This window comes from Cannabis sativa, chromosome X (assembly GCF_029168945.1).
Source record: "Cannabis sativa cultivar Pink pepper isolate KNU-18-1 chromosome X, ASM2916894v1, whole genome shotgun sequence".
In the NCBI taxonomy this organism is placed as follows: domain Eukaryota; kingdom Viridiplantae; phylum Streptophyta; class Magnoliopsida; order Rosales; family Cannabaceae; genus Cannabis; species Cannabis sativa.
The window spans coordinates 12,982,524-13,001,169 of NC_083610.1; the positions used below are offsets into that span (position 1 = coordinate 12,982,524).

General features: G+C 32.9%; 1 protein-coding gene across 1 annotated transcript; it reads left to right on the forward strand.

The window, feature by feature from the left end:
* Nucleotides 1-14,707: 14,707 nt before the first annotated feature.
* LOC133032535 (gibberellin 2-beta-dioxygenase 2-like) lies at nucleotides 14,708-18,320 on the forward strand. The gene is made up of 3 exons (XM_061106505.1): nucleotides 14,708-15,349; nucleotides 17,129-17,522; nucleotides 17,657-18,320. Exons 1-3 carry the CDS (start codon nucleotides 14,955-14,957, stop codon nucleotides 17,942-17,944), a joined length of 1,077 nt encoding a protein of 358 aa, XP_060962488.1. The 5' UTR covers nucleotides 14,708-14,954; the 3' UTR covers nucleotides 17,945-18,320.
* Nucleotides 18,321-18,646: the final 326 nt, after the last annotated feature.

Genomic DNA, 18,646 nt, shown 5'->3' on the forward strand with positions numbered 1-18,646 from the left:
CATGTCAAGAAAGTGCGAAACACTACTGGTACCTAATAGCAATGCTCATAAAAAATACATGTCAAATTGTATCGATCAATATAAAATTACACAATGAAGCCACAACACAAAAACAACGAGAGTACGTGACATATGACATAAATGAATACAACAACTCCAGAAAGATAAATAAGCTTAAAAACAACTATAAATTATTTATATAGCAACTCATTGCATTAATAAAGAAAATACTCAATTAAAAATTAACTATTGCAATTGAATAGAAGTAAGTAAAAATAAATTAGACATTAATATACACAAAAAAACATTTATACACTCTTTAATATTTTTTCATGCCACCACTAAAATGTGTATGTGTATAAAAATCATAACTACGTGCACCAAAGAGAGGGAAAACAAAATTTGTTTTAATTTTATTTTTTGAAAACAAAAACTCTATTAAGGAGGATGATGTGTACTGATACATGTGTTATCATTATTATTGTTAATGAAATAATGAAGGAGCTTGATTCGTAGTTCGTATAAGAGTCATATTGTATGAAATGATAAATAACTTTATGTTTAGATAAAATAATATATTATATTAATTATTAATACTATGTAAGTTGTATTATGTAATACATAACAAATCATCCGTACTAACTTGTATTATAATATTTACAAAGGATTCAGGATCAACCCTAATCTCCGACTTGAATGCGGGGACCTAGACTCATACCAAATCTGGACCCAAAATTGGGACCCAGACCCATATCTAGGGATGCAGACCAAGAACTAGACCCGGACTTGGACCCAGGCCGAACCTGGACCCAAACCCAGGCCGGACCCAGACCTTGGACTCAGACCCAAACCCAAACCGGACTCGGGACCTAGACCGAATCTCGGACCCAGACACCGAACCTGAACTCAGAACTCATTACAAGAAAAAAGAATTTTGTCGACGAAAGTATACATATGTTGCCGGCATTATTGTGCCGGTGAGCTTTTATGCCAGCAAAGGATGCCGACAATAATTCGTTAGCATAAGGTGTTTTGTCGGCGATCACCATAACTTGCTAGAAAAACTATTTACCTCGGCAAATTAATTAGTCGGTATAAGTTCTCTCACCGGTAATGATTAGTCGGCAGAAAGGTCCCTGACGAAGTTTTACCGGTAAAATATTACGCCGATAAAATTTTGCGCCAATTCACACCTAATTTTTTATTTACCTGTAGAAGTTCTATTGACATAATATTTCGTCGACAGAACATTGTCAATAAAATATAACTTTAGTTTTGCTGGCTTGCCGATGAGATATAGTTTGCCGGCAAAACATTTTTTTTTTAAAAAATAATTATATTTATAATAAAATTAAAATTAAATCAAAACTAAAATCAAATTTTTTAAGATATTAATAAATAAATATAATCTGAAATATATTATAAAATCAAAATTTATTATAATTACAAAATTATATAAATTATCTAAAACTAAATAAAAGTATCGTTAGTTTATAAAAATTAATATTTTTACAGTACAAAAAAAAAATGAAACTACAAGTCCACAATATCGTCATCTTCATCATCCAGAGGGACAATCTTTAAAGAAGACCCAATGCTAGGCGACCGAAATGGTGGAATCAGTGGAATTGAAGGCATTGGGGACATCTTGAATCTTGGAACGACAGTGGCTAGATGCATCATTTGTTACTGAAACATGCTCATGATTTGATTTTTAGTTTGCATCATTTTTTGCTGTCACTTATTCCGTGCTTCCTGCTCTTTCACCCTTTGCTTCAGTGTCTCATATTCCTCCTGGATGATCGTGGGTTTCCCGGAGGGACCTGTCCTGATAGTTTCCCTCTTGGCTCCCAACCTAAGTCTCGGAAACTGGTCCATCCCTCTCAAGTGGCGTGACTGCTCACCCAGCACCTGTATCATAATAGAAATATTTGCGAAAAATTGGGCGGGGTCGACATGTTGCATTATTGGGCAATATTGGTCGGCGCTGGTTCAGTTTCACGAATCTCAACTATTTTGGCCAACAAAAAATTTGAACAAATTGTTAGAGTTAAATATAAATTAAAAATATAGATATTGGCGGCAAAACCACCCGAACTTAAAAAATTTTAACGCTTAACCACAAAAACTAAAATATTTACAGAAAAACTTACTAAACTTAGGTTCCATTTTGCTCTACACACTTCTATCCAAAAAATTCAGTTAAGTGCCACATTGGGCTATCCATTACACGTGGCAAATTTTTAGTGGTCCATGTAATATTATTTATTAAAATATTATAAAAATAATTTAAAATTATAAAAATAAATAAATTATAAAAAATATTTTATTTTATTTTATTCTTTTTTTTTTCTCTTCTTTCTTTTTCTTGTCATTTTTCTTTTCTTTTTCTTTTTTTTCCTAAACAAAGCAAACCCTAATCTATTACACGACCACAGTCACTACCACCCACAACAACCACCACTTCCCACTACCATCACCACTTCAGATCCAATCAACACATAAGAAACCAAAAAAAAAAAAAAAATTCCTAGATTTTTATATATATTCAGCTAACCAAATCCAAATCTTTATCCAATTTATTCATGTAATACCCAAATTTATACATATACACGTCGATTATTTGATCCAACTCAAATTATTCAAGATAGAAACACAAAAGTAAAACCCAAATTCATACTACCAAAATCTACGACACCCAATTGACCAAATATATTGTTCAGACTCCCTTGCCCCCGTCAACTCCAACCCAGAAACTAGTCGACCACCAGACGTGGCTCGTCCCGTCTAAGTCGTGACAGAGAGAGAGAGAGAGAGAGAGAGAGAGAGAGAGATTGAGAAGAGAAGATAAGTTTAGGTCTTGGGCTTTCTAGGGTTTGTTTCGAGCTTTGACGACCAAGAACGACTAACATCTTGTCGTGGTTATTCAATAGAGAGAGAGAGAGAGAGAGAGAGAGAGAGAGAGAGAGAGAGAGAGAGAGAGAGAGAGAGAGAGAGAGAAGGTGAGCGCAGGGGGAAGAGGGAAATCAAAGTTTAGGGTTTTGTGGTTTGGGGATTCTAATTTTGTGGTCTCACTTTGGTGGGCTAGAGCTCCCGGTGGCACCGACAGTACACAAGCAAAGAGAGAGAGAGAGAGAGAGAGAGAGAGAGAGAGAGAGAGAGAGAGAGAGAGAGAGAGAGAGAAAGAAAGAGAGCTAGGGTTTTAGACTTAGAGCTTGAGAGCTTCAAGACTTTTGAGACTTAAGAGAATTAGGTTTAGTCTAATGCTCTTTATATATGAGAGCTTACAAGAGAATAATGGGTTAATATCCCTTAAAAATAGGAAATATGACCTATTTGTTACATAATTAAAATAATAAACCATTAATATGTTAATTAATCTCAAAGAATTGGTAAATAGCTGATATTTACTACCTATTTTTGTGGGTTGTTGAAGCCCCATTCGTAGCCTGTAGTGTTGTCCAGGATGCAAGTTGCGCAAAAAGTATCTACTAGGGTCAAGGCTGCACACCAGGTGCCTGCCAAGGTCAAGGCTGCATACCACGTGCTTGCTAGGGTCAAGGTTGCACAACAAGTACCTCGCAAGGTCAAGGATGCACACCAGGTGCTTTCCAGGGTCAAAGCTGCATACCAAGTGCCTGCCAGGGTCAAGGCTGCACACCAAGTTCCTACCAGGGTCAAGGTTGCACACTAAGTGCCTATTAGGATGTAGGTTGCACAACAAGTGCGTGCCAGGTTTCCCACGTGTTGGCCAACCTTAGTATATGTTGGCCTGCCTTTGTATAACTTTCCTTACAATGGTCAGACTTCCTTGGTCGAATAGGCCCTTCTTAGTCTGAAAGTCACCCTTTGGTTGGCCAAGTTGTATTGATAGATTGTGTAAGGTTATAATATATTTTCAAAAAACTCGACCCATACACCGACTACGGATCGGGTCTAGGTCTGGGTCCCATGCTTAGGTCCCGAATCCAGGTCCCGGTCCTGGTCTGGGTCTGTTTCCCAGATCGGGTCCGTGCCCTTTCTTAATTTGGGTTCGAGCCCGGGTACGGGTCCTGGGTCCGTTTCTCAGTTTGGGTTCGGGTCCAGGTCCGATTCTCAAGTCTCGGGTTCAGGTCAGGGTCCTGGATCTAGGTCCAGGTCTCGGGTTTGGGTCCCAGGTTCGGGTCTGGGTCCCGAGTCTCGAGTTCAGGTTCAAGTCCGGGTCCTGGTCCGGGTCAGGGTCCCAAGTTTGGGTCCGAGTCTGGGTCTGAGTCTGGGTTCGGATTTGGGTCTGAGTTTGGGTCTGGGTCTGGGTCCGACTTTGGGTCCCGATCCCGGGACTGAGTCTGGGTTTGGTTTCGGGTTCGAGTTTGGGTCTCGGTCCCGATTCTTGGGTCTAAGTTCAAATCCCGAGTCCCGAGTGCAAGTCTTGGTTTAAGTCTGTTTCCTAATCCGGGTCTGGGCCAGGGTCTGGGTCTTGGGTCCGTTTCCCAGTCCGAGTTTGGGTCTGGGTCTGAGTGCTGGGTCTCGGGTCTTGGTCTGGTACTAGGCCTGGGTCTCAAGTCCAAGATCAGGTTCGGGTCTCGAGTTCCAAGTCCCAGAATACAACTTACATTGTACTAAAAATTTTAGTCGTAATAATTAGGGAAATTACCCCATATACAGTTTTTTTACTTTTTTTTTTCAAATTTACGGTTTGGGATTCTAAAGTAGTTTCTCCGGTGGTTTCTATGTGTGTTGTTATACGATTTTTTGTTGCGATTTAGGTTGCAGCTCTAATTGCAATAGGGGTTTCTATGTAAAATTCCGTAAAAATATATATAAAAAAATTGTTTTGAAGTTTAAAAATAAAAAAGCTCCTAATAATTAATACAATATATTGCTTTATTCAAACATAATGTCATTTATTATTTAATACAATAGAGCCTTGGCCTACCAAACAAGCTCTAAATCTGATATTTTACTGTACCATAGTTTTTTTTTTTGGGGGATGTCATCAGACCCAGCGTTCTAAGGTAAGTTTTCTATAGATTTACATTTCTATCTATGTGTTGTTTACAAAAATTTGTAATATTTAGTATTTTCATCTACTGTACATTATTATATATCTTGGGGGTCTTTCTTTTTTCTAGATATAACAATGTATAATATTATATATAGAGAGAGATTTATCTCTCTCTTTTTTTCTCCTTTTCTTTTTTTTCTTTTCTTTTGAAAGGGACTTTCTTTCTTCTTTTAAATTTCTTAATTTTACTATAAATTTCTCAATTATCAATATTTTCTTTTAACCTTTGACAATGACATGGTTTTGGAATCATAGGATATTTTTTTAATTGATTTATCAATTGTCATTTCCTAAAATATCTATTTTATGTGAAGACTATTACTTATATTTTGTTTTAAAAAAGCTATATAAAAAATATTTAAATTTGAAATTTGATATATAATTTTTTTATCATTAGATGTCATTAAACAAAATAAAATTTGTAGCTATTACATAAACGTGACATTGAAGCACTAACAATCTCCTCGTTTAAATCATTAGATAGCACAAGTCTATTTTTTTTTCTTAAATTATTGTCGTACGTCCTAGCTTTCGTAGCTATACATAGCCTTTTTCTTTCTTATCTACTCTACAATCATGGAATATAATGCATAATTATATTTTTTTTTCCTTTTTTCCAGGCTTATCACATAATCTGCAATCTCCTTTGATCTTTATAAATAAGTTGTTCATTCAGAAAATTTTAATATGCACTCACCCATGTATCCCATTAATTAAAAAAAATATTATATTAAATATATATAGTCGATCACTTTCATATATATGACATGTGGGCCATAGTTATCGATTTGATCTAGAATAATAATCCATATGTATATATATTTACATATATATAATTATTAACACCCTGGCCGGCAGCCATTTCATCATCTAGAAAAGAAAAGAAAAAAATGGTAAATATGTGTATGGAACAAAATTGACAACACAATGGAGACATCTATATACATAATAAACCAGGCACAGCTGGGATCTAAATTGCTATGATAATTAGGATAAGATGCTGAAAAAAAAAATTCAGGATGAACTGCATCAGCCATTAAAAGGAATATAATAAGGAGGTATGAATTTTGGTGGATGAGACTGACAATTCATACAAAAGATCTTTCTTTTCTTTATATCTTCTTGTATTTGACCATTTATTTATATATGTATACATAAATATATTTTTGTAATCCATATGGAACATTTCTAACATATATTAGTAGCCTATTTATGATTACCAGAACAACAATTAAATTGAAGATGTGGTATATTCTACATTATTTGTTTTGGGCCTTGCCAACTCAGTTGTAAACCGAGCTACTCCATGGATGTCACTTCTTCTTGAATCCTTTACTCTAGCAATGGATATTTCGGTGATTCCAGAGAGGGACTTTGTTGGATTGGGGGGAGAGATACGAGATACAGAAGGACGTGGTTTGGTTGGCATAGTCATTAGGTGTGTTAGGTGATTTTTCTGCTAATGTGGCGGAGCTGCTTGCCATTCGACTAAATTCGGTTCTTGCGCATCAGTTTGGTTTTAATATCTCCATTATTGAATCCACTGTGACAATTGGTTGGATTAATAAGCTCTACATTAATTTTAGTTTTCAGTTTATTTTATTAAATATTTATTCTTTCTTAGCTGTTGTTGTTGGTGGTTCTTACAGTGTCATTCTGCGATCAACGAGTGGTGTTGTCAATACACTGACAACTTCTGTTACTAATTTAGGAGATTGTGTTTGGACATGTGCTTGTTCTCAATTTTTGAAGTTTTTCTATAACAGTGGATTTTTCTGAATGAATTTTGCATTTCTTTTTTTTTTTTTTAAAAAAAAAGTATTGTTATTAGTTACTATTGACGGGGCTAAGGCGGCGTTGTGATAATTTTGGGAAAAAAATAGTAAATGTTATAGTTAGGGTGTTTTATATAATTATACTCTAATGTTATATTTTATTTATCAAATATTGGAGAGTCATTCTTTTTTAATTAGTGAAAATTTTCTTTTATTAGTTTTAATATATTGCTAGGTGGCTAATTCACTTTTCATTATTTTATTTTGTGTTGTAGATATTTTATGCACTGCTCTTGATATATTATTGTGTTTGGCATTTTAGTTGTTCTCATAATTCTATTGTCTAAATTCACTGTAGATAGTTTGGTCAAATTGATCTTTTGTATGAAAAACTAGACGTTGACAAAGTGCAGTATGACTTGAAATTGGAAACAAATTACAAGTACATGAAAGGCTTAATATATCACCCTGAAGTTATTGGAAATGATAAGCGTGCAAGGTACTTTTTGTCTACACTTGCGAAAAAGCCAGATGAATTTACTCCCTCGTTTGTGATTTTGTTAAAGAAGAATGTTTATGCCGATCCTAGTCCCACACCAAGCTCTATCAAGGACACTCGGAGCGTGGTTGGGAGTTTGGTTTAAAAAAAAATCCAGAGGTGTTGGTTGCCGATTTATTACTTGAATTAAACACTATGATGTCGAGTGCTGATATTGTAGCACAAATGCCCTTCATTGATAGTTTGTTTGATGGACCAGACCCCAAATGTTATGTTGAGAGCAATGATGACGTAAGAGACGACTAAGGTACAGAGGTCCCTGCTGCTATAGCTTTGAACTTGATTCTACTATCGTACCATATACCACCCAGGCCGCCGACACGGAAAAAAATGCCCCGTAGAGAAAAGAATGCTTTTTGGTAAGCATTATATTGGGCACTATAAATAGTTAGCACTTTTTTATTATTATTGTTAAAGTAAAATATAGAAAGTCCAATATTGAATAGTACCAATAGCAATATAATATTTGATAGTATTATAAATGCTAAATGGCATTTATAGTACTTAGTATTGACTATTGTAAGATGTATGTTGTTTTTATCTTAAAATAATGGATCTTATATTCTATACACACTAGTAATATGAGACTCTCTAATAACATCTCTCCTCAAGATAGCTCGATTATAAGTAATTTTTTTTTGGCTCACTATCCGCGAACCACAAATGACTCTTTTGTTCTATTTTTTTTAGATTTTTAGTAGTTCTTTTTGACTCACTATTTTCGAATCACAAGTGGTTCTTTTAGAACTACTTTTTGGATCATTTTTTAAATTTTTGGTGAAGTTTTTTTTTTTAATTTTGATACCTTGTTGTAATTGTAAGATGTATGTGATTCCAATTCAAAACTAATTAATTGTTAGAGCAATAATTCATACATCTTATCTATTTTATTTTCTTCCTACATACTAACATGTAAAATTTTCTTAATAAAAATCAAATTTGACTCAGTCTCACTCATATAATTTAGTTAAAAACCATAATCTTTAAAAAGAAATAAAAAATACCGTTTATCACGGCCTTCAATTTATTTAGCTTCAATGTTATTGGTTCCATGACCAAAAGAAAGAAGATAAAGCACGGCCCTAATGCTCCCCTACAGATGACACCTCCTCCACCACAAAATATATAATCTTTGCTTTGTTTACTTATTATGAAATCGATCTATGTATTTGACATCCACATGATGACTATGTATAATATTAATTAATTAAGAGCATTTATTAATTATGCTTCATAAAGAGGGAAGCAATACAATTAAATATTAAGTTTTTAATTCACAATTAGACATAATAAAAGCTCTAATATCGAACCCCAACCACTCCCTTCTTCCACCCAACAATAATAACAAAAGGAAAATAGTCGTTGTCGAAATAACAAATTAAAATCCATGCAAAATTCTTTCAGAAAACGGAGAAAGCACATGTTATGCCACCATAAAGAAAGCACAAATATTAATTAATTAAAAATGATATAGAAGATAAATTTAAACATATTATAAAGCCATTAATTAATTAATTAATTAATTAGCAATAGTCAAAATTGTCTAAAAAGTTGCTTGACCCCCACCAATAATGAAAAATTCGGTATTATCTTGATTGTATGTAATGTATGTAGACTCATCGAATATATATATATATTTAATGTGTTCATACTTCATATTGAGAAAAATATTATGTAGATTCCCTAAAGGGTGGACTAGTAGACTCTACATATTTTGTATTTATAAGTATTTTTTAATCATAATTTTTTAAAATTTATTATTATTATTATTATTATTATTATTATTATTATTATTATTATTATTATTATTATTATTTACAGAATATTGTATGTTGTTATTTAGAATTACTGTACATATTTTAAAAATTATAATAAATTGATAGTAGTAACAATAACATTTAGATATATTTTCTTTTTGTTATTAGTATTGAATTAAAATTTAACGGTTTAATGTTTTTAAAATTGATGGCTATAGTTGATATTTTTAGTACTTCAATATGTTAAATAATTTTTTTAAATTTATTTTTAAAATTATAAGCAACATAGGTGATTCTAAATAAATATTACACCATTATTAAAAAGAAAACTATAAATATCTTTATTTAATACGAAAAACAGGTGAGGAGTCTATCAGTCCAATAATTTTAGAAAGTGTTTACCTAAAAACTAACTCTAGTAACATGAACATCATTGTTTGACACCTGACAAGTATGAAAACATTTGCGGAGTTAAGTGTCCTGAGTCATAGCAGTCAACTAACTTGTTTACTTTTGTTTTTACTGCTTCTGACCATATTGGATCTAGAGGTCTCTGCTTCTGTCTGTCTGGATCCGCCTTAGGGTCTATGTTCAATGCATGACAAATAACACGGGGACTTATTCTAGTCATATCAGAATGAATTCACTGTTTCCTTAACTGTAAAGACAATTTCTTCCTTCATTATTGGAGGTAGGTTCTTCCCTAATCTAATGACTTTGGTGGGATCACCGATGTTTTTCTACTTCTTCTATTGGTTCTATTATTCGCTACACACCAATTCGTGGATCAAGTTCATCTTCATGGACAACCCCCAGTGCTGGCTGGGAAGATGTTCCAGCTTCAGATGTATATCCTTCATAGACCATGAGAGCTGTCCTGGTTGAAATTTTGTAGCAACTTCGTGCACTTCTTTGATCTCCTCTGATTGTCCCAATGCTTTTGGTATCACTTGGGAAGTTTAGGCACAAATGGAAGATGGATGTTACTACTCCAAAATCCATCAAAAATGGTCTTCCCAGAATGGTGTTGTAAGCGGTAGGGCAATCAACTACTACGATTGTGCTGTACTTGGATGATGACATTGTATTGCTTCTGGGAACTTCCCCATTTATTGTCATCAGAATGTCTATTTTTCCCATGGTGATCAGCGTGTCTCCACTAAAGCCTCACAGTTGAATCTGACATGGTAACAAGTTGACTTCCACCAGATCAATGGCTTTAAAGGCTCCTTTGAAAATGATATTCATAGAGCTAGATATGATCTAGATATGATTGAATTCTAATTACTCTCTTTCCATATTTAGCTAGATATGATCTTCCATTCGAGATACGTGGGAGTTGATTGCTGATATTGTACGGATTTAGTAATTAATGGAAAACTATACTGGATATCTGGATCCTCATTAATTACTTCTTCTAGAAATACTACTTAATATCTTTTGGATATACACCATGCTGGATGGGTTCCTGCCAAGACGGGTTATTTATTCTTCATCCGGAAGGACTAACTGCTTACGGTTTTGGCCAAGTTATTTCATTTGGGCCCACTTTGGATCTAGAGTATTTAAATTATATTTTTTGTAAGAATTCCATGTGTCCCTATCCGAAAATACGGATAAAAAGTTTTAATTTAACTTTTTTTTACTATATTATTTTTACTAAAATTTCTCCAACATAACGACTATAAAATCCCAAAATTTTTAAAATCTAAAAATAACAAGAAATAATAAAATAATAATAATAAATAAAACAGATGCATTATCATTTAAATCAACACCCATCCAACTGCAATACATATTTAGTCACAGAACCTACTTCTCTATGGTGAATATTTAAGATATTCAAACTCATCTATAACTAGCATAAATATATCAATTAATGACATTTATATAATACTATAATATGTAAATAAAAAAATTAATAAATACTAATCTTCGAACGCAAAATAAAAAAAAAAATATCGACAGACAACGAAAAGAGTGAGAGCGAGCAGCAGTGCCAAATCACAATAGGCGGTGATCTCACCATACTTTAATTAAAATTTACAAATATATAACAATATTATATATACAATCACATGATATATCTATACACATATATATTATTACACATACACATATACATTAATACACATACACATACACGTATATATTAATACACATATATATACACATATATACATAACTTTATATATTTTCATAAATATACTTATTTATACACATATATATAAATTTAAAGTAAAAAAATTGTAAAAAGTAAAATAATTAATATAAATATATATATACATATTTGACCACACATATATACAAAAAATTAATTATACCCATATAAAAATATAAACAAGTAAATATTTTAAAAAATAAATTAAAATTAAAACTTACCTTGACTAAGAGAGGGGGAGGCAGCAGTCGGAAAGGCTCGAGCAACAATGGTGGCTGGAGGCAATCTCTTTCAATTGTTTCTTTTATAGAGAGAGAAGATAGGAGAGAGAGTGAGAGAATTGGAGAGAGTGAGAGTTAGAGACAGAGAGAGAAAGAGAGTGAGAATCGAAGAGAGATGGAGAGATAAAAAAATCAGAGAAAATAAGGAAGAATATTCATCATCTTTGTTTTACTCAAAATATTTTAACCGCACAATTCGTTGCGCTGGTAAAAGATCATAAAAGCGTCGGTACAAAATAACAAAACTATCGAAAATGAAATGCATCGTTTCAATTACTCTTTTACCGACGAAATATATGTTGGTAAAAGTTTTCACTCTCATCGAAAAGTCAGACAGGAATTTTTCCACCTACTTTTTAATTTGTTGGCTTTTTCCAGCACATATTTGTGCCAGTCAAAGATTAATTGTGCCAACAAAGAATATTCGCACGTGGGAATTTCTCCACCAAATTATGGGACCTTTACTCGATGGAAATATACATCGATAAAGGTATACAAATCATTAAAAATTGTTTGTGCCAAAATGCAGTTAGATTTCTCAATTTTACAAGTGCAATACATGAATTGTGGTGATATAGGTTACTTTTACCGAAGCAATTGTGCATCCATAAAAGTGTTACCCAAATAAGTTGGCTCTTCCTGCATGCACCCCTTTTTTCGAAAACTTATGCCAATACATTTGGCAAAATGCACCTCCAAAAGTCATCTTTCTTGTAGTGAGTATCTGAACTAGGAAAACTCAAAACACTCACCAACTAGAAAAGCTCTGCCTCAACCATTCCTTTCTTGGGTTCACTACAAATGGTTTCTCTAGGAAAATTTTCCCTTTAAATTAGGGGTGTTTATTGAATCAAATTCAATATTTTTAGTTTATTGAGATTCGATCAAATTAATTTCAGTTATCTGAGCTGATTCATTGGATATAAGATCAATTTTGTTTATTAAATGTATTTCACATATATATATATTTATTGAATAGATTCAAATTTATCTAATATTATAGACTCAATCTTTTTTGGATCGATTCCAACTCATGTAGTATTTTAGATCTAGTATATATTGGATTGGATACATCCAATCTAAAAAATATATATAAATAAGTAAAATTCTAATTTTAATTTTCATTTGTAATATTTTACGTAAAACAACATAAAATTTAATTTTTCATTTAAATTAAATAAAAATACAAATCACATTAATTAGCTAGTTTTGGAGAGCTCATCCAATATCTAAATTGATTTAAATAAATATTCAAAAATTATTTAATTAATTTGATCCAATCATAATTAAATATCTATTATTTAACAGTTAGTTTGTTAGTTTGTTGTGATTAGATTGAATTAATTTATGCATATACCTACAAATATTAATGAATGAAATGATAGTATGGTGTCTCATGCTTGGTCCCCTCCTCCAGAAAATTGGATCAAAATCAACTGTGATGTTAAGGTTGGTAGCAAGTCCATATGCGTGGAGGCGCTGGGTAGGGATCACGCGGGGACAAGTTTATGGTTAGCAGCTGACATGCTCAACTTCACGGATCTACTGATTGGCGAAGCTGCGACATGTCGATTAGCATTAGAATCAATTTTCAATAAAGCACCATTTTGTTTTGATTGAGAGTGATTCAGAGAAGGTTATCAAAGCGCTGAAAGGAATCCAGATCAGTTGGAACATTGATAATTATAATATTTTTAATCAACTCTCTAATTATTTTTTAGGGAAATTTACAAAAATACTGTAATATGGGTTAACTTTTACAAAAATACTGTCACACGGAAAAGTTTTCAAAAATACTGTGTTTTTATAAAACGCCAGTAAACACACAAAGCTGAACAACTCAAAACAACAGTAGAACAACTACAAAACACCAGTAGAACACCAGTGAAAACTTAACACAGTATACTGCAGTATAAAACTTATAAAAAAAACACAAGAAAAACGAAAAAAAATACCGCCTGACAGTATTTTTGTAAAAAATTAGCAAAAGTTAGTATACCATGTAAATTTCCCTATTTTTTATCCAGTAATTTTTCATTTATTTTCAGATGTAGTAATTTTACGACTCATATGTGATCAAGTGGGCTTTTGCTCAGAATGTTTCGGGTATAGTGGAGCCCTCTTTTATACTTATTTTATTTTTTGTAATGACAGAAAGGTCTAACTCTTCTTTATTTTATAAACGCTTTATTAAAAAAGAAAGTGAAAATATAGGAAAAAATGAAAAAGTTCATTGTATTTTGAAAAAAAAAAAAAAAGAGTAAAATGATCACCAAGGGTGGTTAATGCGCACGTGTGAGGAGCCAAAAGGGTGAAAGAGTCAACAAGGACAACATACGCGTATGTAAAGTGAAGTTAAAAGTTTTTGTTATACGGTGGGAACCATAATTTGATCCCACGGCTCCCGCTCTTTACACAATCAAATATCCAATCCAAGGGGGACAAACAGCCGCTACCAGCCTGGCCCCCAACCCATCCCACCCTCTCTCTGTAACTCTCGCTTTGACCAAAACCAAACTTTGTTAAATTATTATTAAATATAAAATTAAGTTGTTAAAAACACCAACCTTCCTATCCTATTTTTCTCATTCGTCCATTTCTTTACCAACCTGTAACACAGAAACATACCGATAATTCCAATAAATAAAGATTTGATATTTATTGAATATATCATTTACAAGCTTTAAACTTGAGATAAATCAAGTGACATGCTTTAAATTTATTTTGTAGAATTATTGTAATACAAAGAAAGATTGTGGGAAATTCTCATGTGTTTTTTTGGAATTCTAGGAATAAGTTTAGCCTGCAACAAAAGTGACGTTCAAAAAATTATTTTAAGATTTGATGTATGTTTTTTAATTTCGAGTATGTATATATAGTGTAAAATAAAAGATGAATGAAATCGAATGGGCTAGATGATATCCCCACATTTGTATTAATGTTAATAATAATAAACATCAAAACAAGAAAGAAAGAAAAATATTTATCGAGTGTCCTTTTATTGAAGTGACTTTGTGCCACATAAGAGGTCCACGTCTCACATTTCCTAAGCTTCCAATACTAATATTATTTTGGTCCCCCCTTCTAATTAATCTCTCAATATATATATATGTAAGTCATATATACCTTGGCATGATATAATAATAATAAAAATAATATTAATAATAATTGTACCTTTTTAGTTTTTGGGGGTATACGCCTCTTTCTAACTATATGTCTCTTATATATAATATCACCGCTAAGACCCCTGACCATGCCCAATATTGCCTCTCTCTCTCTCTCTCTCTCAAAAATAGAACACCAAACTCAAATAATTCTCTTCTCTTATTAATTTTGTACTTATACATTTATATATTATATATATATAGCAATAAGAAATGGGTGTTCCACCAGTTGTGATGAGGTCGACGAAGAAAACGAAGGCCGTTGGGATTCCGACGGTTGATCTGTCGAAGCAGGGTGACAGGTCATCAACATTAATGGTTTCGGAAGCCATAGTGAGAGCATGTGAGGAATATGGTTTTTTCAAGGTGGTGAACCACGGCGTCTCCAAACATGTCATTTCTAGATTGGAAGAAGAAGGGAATGGCTTCTTTGCCAAAACCTCAGCCGAGAAAAGAAGAGCCGGCCCAGCTTCTCCTTTCGGCTATGGCTCCAAAACCATTGGCCCAAATGGCGACATCGGCGACCTCGAATATCTTCTCCTTCATACTAATCCTCTCTCCATTTCTCACACAATCAAATCCATCTCCAATGACCCAACCTCATTCAGGTAAAACTATACACAATAAATTTATATTTTACATGTATTTGGCGTGTTCATGCGTAGTTTGAGGCGTGTTTGGTTCGTTTTTATATATATATATATATTTGAATTATTGTTTAATATATTTTGCTCAATATAGTTAGACATGGACGTGTTGTATAATGTAATGTAGAGAGTATTATCGACACAGAGAGTTTGGGGCGGAGATCAGGAGTAAATTTTTATATTTTCTTCTATAAATCGGTGGGAAAAAGATTGTTCAGCATTAATTATGCAAAAACATTTATATATATATATATTCTGATATTTAATGCTGATTGGTATCCTAGAAAAGGACAACTTTCCTTAATATGGAATAAAATAAAGAAAGAAAGTATAATTTAATAAAACTGCTTCACATTATTCTAAAGTTTTTCTATGTGGTCTACCTTATGTCGATCATCATCGTTATTCATTTAATAAAAAGCATATATTTATATTATTATTATATAGGACATGGTCTACGTGATTTATATTAATATATATATATATATATATATTTATATATTATTAGTTGCACGGCAGTCTTTCATGACCTGTTCATGGGCTCCATCTTGTTTTGACCTTCATGCAGACACTTTCTATTTCGAGGTTTTCATCACCTTATCTAGCCCTTTAGATCACTGACTGTCACTCAAATTTTACGGGAAAAAAAAAACAAATAAAGATAAGGTGGAAAAAAAAAAAATATACATGTCTGTCATATAGGTTTCTAATTTAGGGTTCCAAATAGTGACTAGTTCAGCAACAATAGTAGATGAGCTGAGATAGCCAGCTAGCCCTGGACTGGATAAGGCCTCATCTGCCAAGTGTTTTCTTTTTCTTAAAATTTGAGTAGAGCCTATTAGAAATTGTTAATTTTTTTATAATATTTATTAATTTTTTTATGGATAATAGTTATTAAATTAAAATTAAAGTTATTAATATATATTTTGATGACCGCCGGCAGAAGATTGTATTTAATAATGGGAATGGAAGATCAGATAAACGAGTAGAAATATTAAGATGAATTCTATATATTAGTACTATACTTCATTATTAATTGCCCTCTTTTACTGTCAGCCACTAACACAGATGTAACATGCATGTCATCTTTCCTTTCAATAATTTGATAGGCATATCTCTTTAGGTTTTAGGGCTTAGACTCTACTCAAAATTAATTTCACTTATTTTTTTTTTAATTTTTTCCTTTTATCTTTTTTTTCGTCTGTATTCGTCTATCAAATCATGAGCTTTTAATGTTCTGACTAAAATGGAATTCAAATATTTATTGCATGCATGGGCCGGGGTCCTATGTATAAAAGAGGGTGAAACATTGTATTTATAAGCTTAGTAATTCTATTATATGTGATGCGAAGTCGAACAATATTGTCGACAAGACGGATGGGATTTTGATCTTTTTTGTAAGAGTTGACATAGTCAAAACTCCATATAAAACACAAACATATTAATTATCTACAGCTATGGCTAGCTAGGTATAACATTTGGACCCCAAATTTTGAACGACTATGACCCCCATTTAGATCCGTACACAAAAAGATAAATCATTAGCCGGTAGTAATAACTGATTCCCACGCCATGTCAACGATGTCATTATGTGCTTCTAGAAATACTTAATGTTAATATTTCATAAGCAATGACGACATGGAAAATCTTAGTTACTTTTACAAAATTTATAAGATACTCTATGTTATGTTATTGAGTGATTAATTAATAATTGTTTTTTTTTTTGAAATGCATTATTAGTTATGCGGTGATTGATTATACGGAAGCAGTAAGGGAGTTGGCTTGTGATATTCTTGATCTAGTGGGTGAGGGCCTATGGATATCCGACAAGTTCAGCTTTAGCAGGCTAATCAGAGACGTTGAGAGTGACTCACTGCTTAGGCTCAATCACTATCCACCTGTGACTGTAAAGGACCGGGACCCATCTTCCTTCAACCAATACCCACCCGGTAATACTACTAATAACCCTATTGGATTTGGAGAGCATTCTGACCCTCAGATCTTGACCATCTTGAGATCCAACGACGTGGAAGGCCTCCAGATCTCCTTGCATGATGATCATGGTGATGGCTTCTGGCTCTCTGTTCCTCCTGACCCCAATAACTTCTATGTCTTCGTTGGTGATGCCTTACAGGTACATTATTACTTCATAATAACCTTCTCTCATATTAAAAAAAAAATGTCATAGCTAGGGCACTAGTGAAGATGAAATTTTTTCCTAAATTTACTGATGGGTATATATTTTTTTTTTTTTTTGCAAAATTGAAGGCTTTGACGAATGGGAGACTAAAGAGCGTAAGACATAGGGCACTAGTGAACACAGCAAAACCAAGAATGTCGATGATGTACTTTGGGGCACCACCTATGAATGCATGGATCTCACCACTACCTGAGTTGGTCTCTTCAGAGAAGCCCAGTTTATATAAGCCCTTTACTTGGGCCCAATACAAGAAAGCTGCGTACTCTCTACGATTAGGGGATTCTCGTCTTGACCTCTTCAAGAATAATCATTCAGATATGTTACCTTCATCCCCAGGAACACTATTACTTCCTTAATGAGAAGAATATTAATTAGTCATTAAACTAATTATTATTGTTATATATGTAGAAGTTGTATGTAGGGACTAGGGAGGAGCAATGAGTTGTCATTGTATATATGCCACATGTTAAAAAGGCCCCTTTCATTGCCTCTCGATCGAGCAGTGAGAGGATATTTTATTCCCTTCATTATTGTATTTTAATATATAAATAGGGTTATCTCGTTGGTTGGTAAAAATGAAAGGTATAGTAGAGAGTTTTAAGTTAGGAAGAAGAATAAGAAGTTATTTATATTAATATGAAGAATTAGTTGTTGTGCTTGTATTATTAGGTATGTATGTAAGAGAAATGTCTTGTGAATTGTGGTGTTAAAGTACTAGAAATTTCAATGAAAAATTCTTTTAGGTCAATGTGATCTGTAGCTGGACAGCAATTTATTAATCTTCATATATATATATATATATTTGCATTACTAGAAAAATACTTATTTCCTTCGGTTCTCAAATCGATTTTTTTAAGGACCGTTGTTAATAAAGTTACGTGACTATTTAGAACCGTCAGAAATACTCCAACCAGTTTTAAACAACCATTTAGAATCCCTAACTGTGCAAAACAGTCACAGTTTTAAAATTCATAGATGAGTTAAAACGGTATATCCCTGATGGTTTAAAATTGTTGTGTATACTATGGCCGATAGTTTAAAATTGCCAGCCATAGTAT